This window comes from Nelumbo nucifera, chromosome 7 (genome assembly GCF_055504915.1).
Source record: "Nelumbo nucifera cultivar China Antique chromosome 7, China Antique-T2T, whole genome shotgun sequence".
Taxonomy (NCBI): Eukaryota; Viridiplantae; Streptophyta; class Magnoliopsida; order Proteales; family Nelumbonaceae; genus Nelumbo; species Nelumbo nucifera.
In genome coordinates this window covers 31,506,852-31,510,109 of record NC_142655.1, presented here as the reverse complement: position 1 = coordinate 31,510,109, position 3,258 = coordinate 31,506,852, and the positions used below count along the sequence as shown (strand labels likewise).

Below are 3,258 nucleotides of genomic sequence, written 5' to 3'. Positions count from 1 at the left end.
CTATCTTTTTACTCCCCAACCGGAGTTGTAGCAGCAATCATTGACGACCAGACTATAATCCACTAGTAGTTTATTTTTTGTAATTTTTTATATTTTTTCGTGTTTTTTATGTATATTTTGGAAATTTTTGTATTTTTTCTATGTTTTCTATGTTTTATTATTTTTGTATATAGATAGTTTTAGTTTTCCATATGATGTTTTTTCCTGTATTTTCTGTATTTTATTTAATTTTTATATTATTTATAATTTTTATTTTAATTAATTTATGGCTTCATAGGCTGAACCTTTCGACCCGAACGATTGAACCGCCGACACACCCGGAAAACGGTCCCCTGGCCGGTTCTGTTTCCGGATCGGTTTTCAAAACCTTTTTTGAGAGGGACAAAATAAGAAACGAGTAATATGAAAATGGGTAAAATAGGAAATAGAATTAGGGTTTTGAGGTCCATGAGCCATGATTCAGAACCATATAAATCTAATCTGCAATCCAGTCCTAGGGCCGGGACGTGCAACTTCGGGCGATTGGGTGCTTCTCTTCATTGAAAGCCAGCGAAAATGGTACTTTGATCTGCTCCCTTTCGTTCTGGTTTACGTTCTTGTTCTATGCAATCGTTTATATGATACGTTCTATGCTGTTTTGGTTCTGTTTATTCGATTCTCGTCTTTGATCTGATTCAATACATGCGGTAAATTTACTATTTCCTTTACATCTTGAAGTTAAATTAGGGACAGGGTTTCGTCGGGTTTTTCGTACTGGTGATAGTACGAGTAGCTGCAATGTGACTTAGATTTGTTGCATTTTTCAACCATCTTTAGGGTTTAAAGGGTCGACATGAGATGGACCTGATGCCCTACTGCAAGGGCTTTGAATCTGCTGCAGTTGTCTTAGTAATTTTGGGTAGTTTTAGAAAGCTAGATGTTTAAATAAAACTAATCGACTGTGCATCTAACTGTTTTGCAACTTGTCCACATTTTTTTTGTTTGGGGCTAAGCTCTGCAGTATGATAATGGTAGAAATCGTATAATTGTTGATTTTCGATTAGAAATTGTCATTGAATAATTGGTGATGCTCGATTCATGTGTACGCTAGTTTGAAAGTTCATTGTTTTGTTGGGATCCTCACTGTTATTGTTCAAAAAATCATTACTAGGGCAGGTTGTGTGTGATATGAGAGATGCTCATCGTTAAATCGAATAGTTTTGAAATGTATTTTAGATAACATTGTTACTATTTGGTTGCATTTGGTCTATTGTTTGTGTAGGGAAGGACTTATTTGCTTGGGTTTCAATTGATGAGGGTTAGACCACCCAAGATGTTTAATTTTAAATATGTTGGTTCTTTTACATGCAATTTATTTGATTATACATTGTCCATGTGTGTATATTGTTATGCCTAGCTTAGGAAACTTGGTAGTTGGTGCTTGATAGGCATCAGATTGAAACTTTTTTTCTCACTCATAAGGTCGCATCTATGGTACCTGTGATGGAAAAGTAATCTATTTTCCTGTCCTGATTCAAGTATTTATTGCTTGTGGTGATTGGAATGTTCTACTTTTTATATTTCTATTAATCAGTTTTGAACTCTTGTACCTTCAATTAATTGTTCTTTTATTTACTGATGAATTTGATTCTGTTTACAGCCGAAGCAGATCCACGAGATCAAGGATTTCCTTCTGACAGCAAGAAGGAAAGATGCACGGTCTGTCAAAATCAAAAGAAGCAAAGATGTGGTTAAATTCAAGGTCCGCTGCTCCAAGTACCTGTACACACTCTGTGTGTTTGACTCGGAGAAGGCAGATAAGTTGAAACAGTCTCTTCCTCCAGGTTAGTATCTCTATTTTCTTTGTTCCATATGGTTGTTTTCCTGGAAAAACTTGGATGAATAAGTATGTAAATTGTTCTGTTTTAGGAGAAATCCTACAGTGCACTTGCTACTTGGTGTATTTAAGTTCATTTACCTTGTCTCTCCTTAACTGTGCATTGTGGTTAGGAAAATTTTGCAGCTTATTCACTACTGAATTTGCAAGTGTGGTATTTTCCAGTGTAATCATAGTTTGTAACAACTTGCTATATGGATATTTACTGCATACTTCCCATAGGTTTATATGGAAATTTAGTCAATTACTAACATGCTGACACCTCTGATCACTTGAGCACCCAATGGATCTTGAAGTCTTTATATCACCTGATGATATGGAAATTGGAATGTATTGCTACGAGGTAGAGAATGGACAAATTACTTGATATTGAGATTCATTTTAATTGAACCTGGATTTTCTGGAACTTGCTCACCCTAAAAGGATTTCTAGAACCTGATTTGAAAATGTATGTCATATTGACCTGGAAAGTAATCTTACAGCTATATATTTTGAATGGTAAAACTTGGCTGGAATTATATGGGTTTGTTGCTTGTTAAGAGGAAACACAGTCTAGAGTGAGAACAATGGTTTGTGATCAAGGGTGAGAAAACCAATTATATTGGCACCCAGATTCATCGTCTGCAAAATGCAAACTTAGCTGTTATGAGTGCTTTTTTGTTGTTGTTGATGCTGAGATTGTGCGTTTGTTACCTATTTTGCAGGTCTGAGTGTCCAAGATCTGTGAATGAGGAGGATCTGAGCATGTTTCTGGGAGCTAGAGTTGTTGCTTTCTTTAGGTTCAATGTTACGTATTTTGAATTTATACTAGTGAATGTTGACAGTATATTTTTGGGGGTGATTTCGCCTTGATTTTGAACAGAGCACTATTAATTTTGATGTTCATTGATTGCGTCGCCTCACAGTCGCCATTTCTCTGTTAAATGCCAGCTTCATGAGCCAAGTTAAACCAAGGAAATTTGTTTTATATATAACTTAAAAGGGAAGGCCGTGAAGAGTACCTTGTAGCCTGTGGTCAACCTTGATTTCTGAATAGACTTGTTTTTGATCTAAAAAATGGAGAAATTAGATTATCGTCATCCTATTAGAAAAAGATTCAAGTAAAATGAAATGCTTTTCAGGTCATTGGTTAATTTATTAATGGATTGTTAACAGTTGAATCCGATCCAATCCGGCAGAAGTGTAATGGATTAGATTCTATTCGATTTAGATTGTTGGTATGATAGAAATCCAACCCATGTGTTTTACCATCATGCCCAGCCTTCTTTTAGATTGAATCTGGGCATTGCATGATTTGAGGTCAAAAGATGGGAATTTGTTGACTCATGAGTCATGACTGATACCTGAGGTTCAATTATGCCTTGTAAGCTTTTTGTACTGGA

General features: G+C 35.6%; 1 protein-coding gene across 1 annotated transcript; it reads left to right on the top strand.

Annotated features, from left to right (window-relative positions):
* Window positions 1–417: 417 nt before the first annotated feature.
* LOC104598251 (large ribosomal subunit protein eL38z/eL38y) lies at window positions 418–2,761 on the top strand. Its single transcript, XM_010260204.3, has 3 exons — window positions 418–558; window positions 1,640–1,823; window positions 2,581–2,761. The coding sequence occupies exons 1-3, from the start codon at window positions 556–558 to the stop codon at window positions 2,601–2,603; spliced, it is 210 nt and encodes a 69-aa protein (XP_010258506.1). The 5' UTR covers window positions 418–555; the 3' UTR covers window positions 2,604–2,761.
* The last annotated feature ends 497 nt before the right edge of the window (window positions 2,762–3,258 follow it).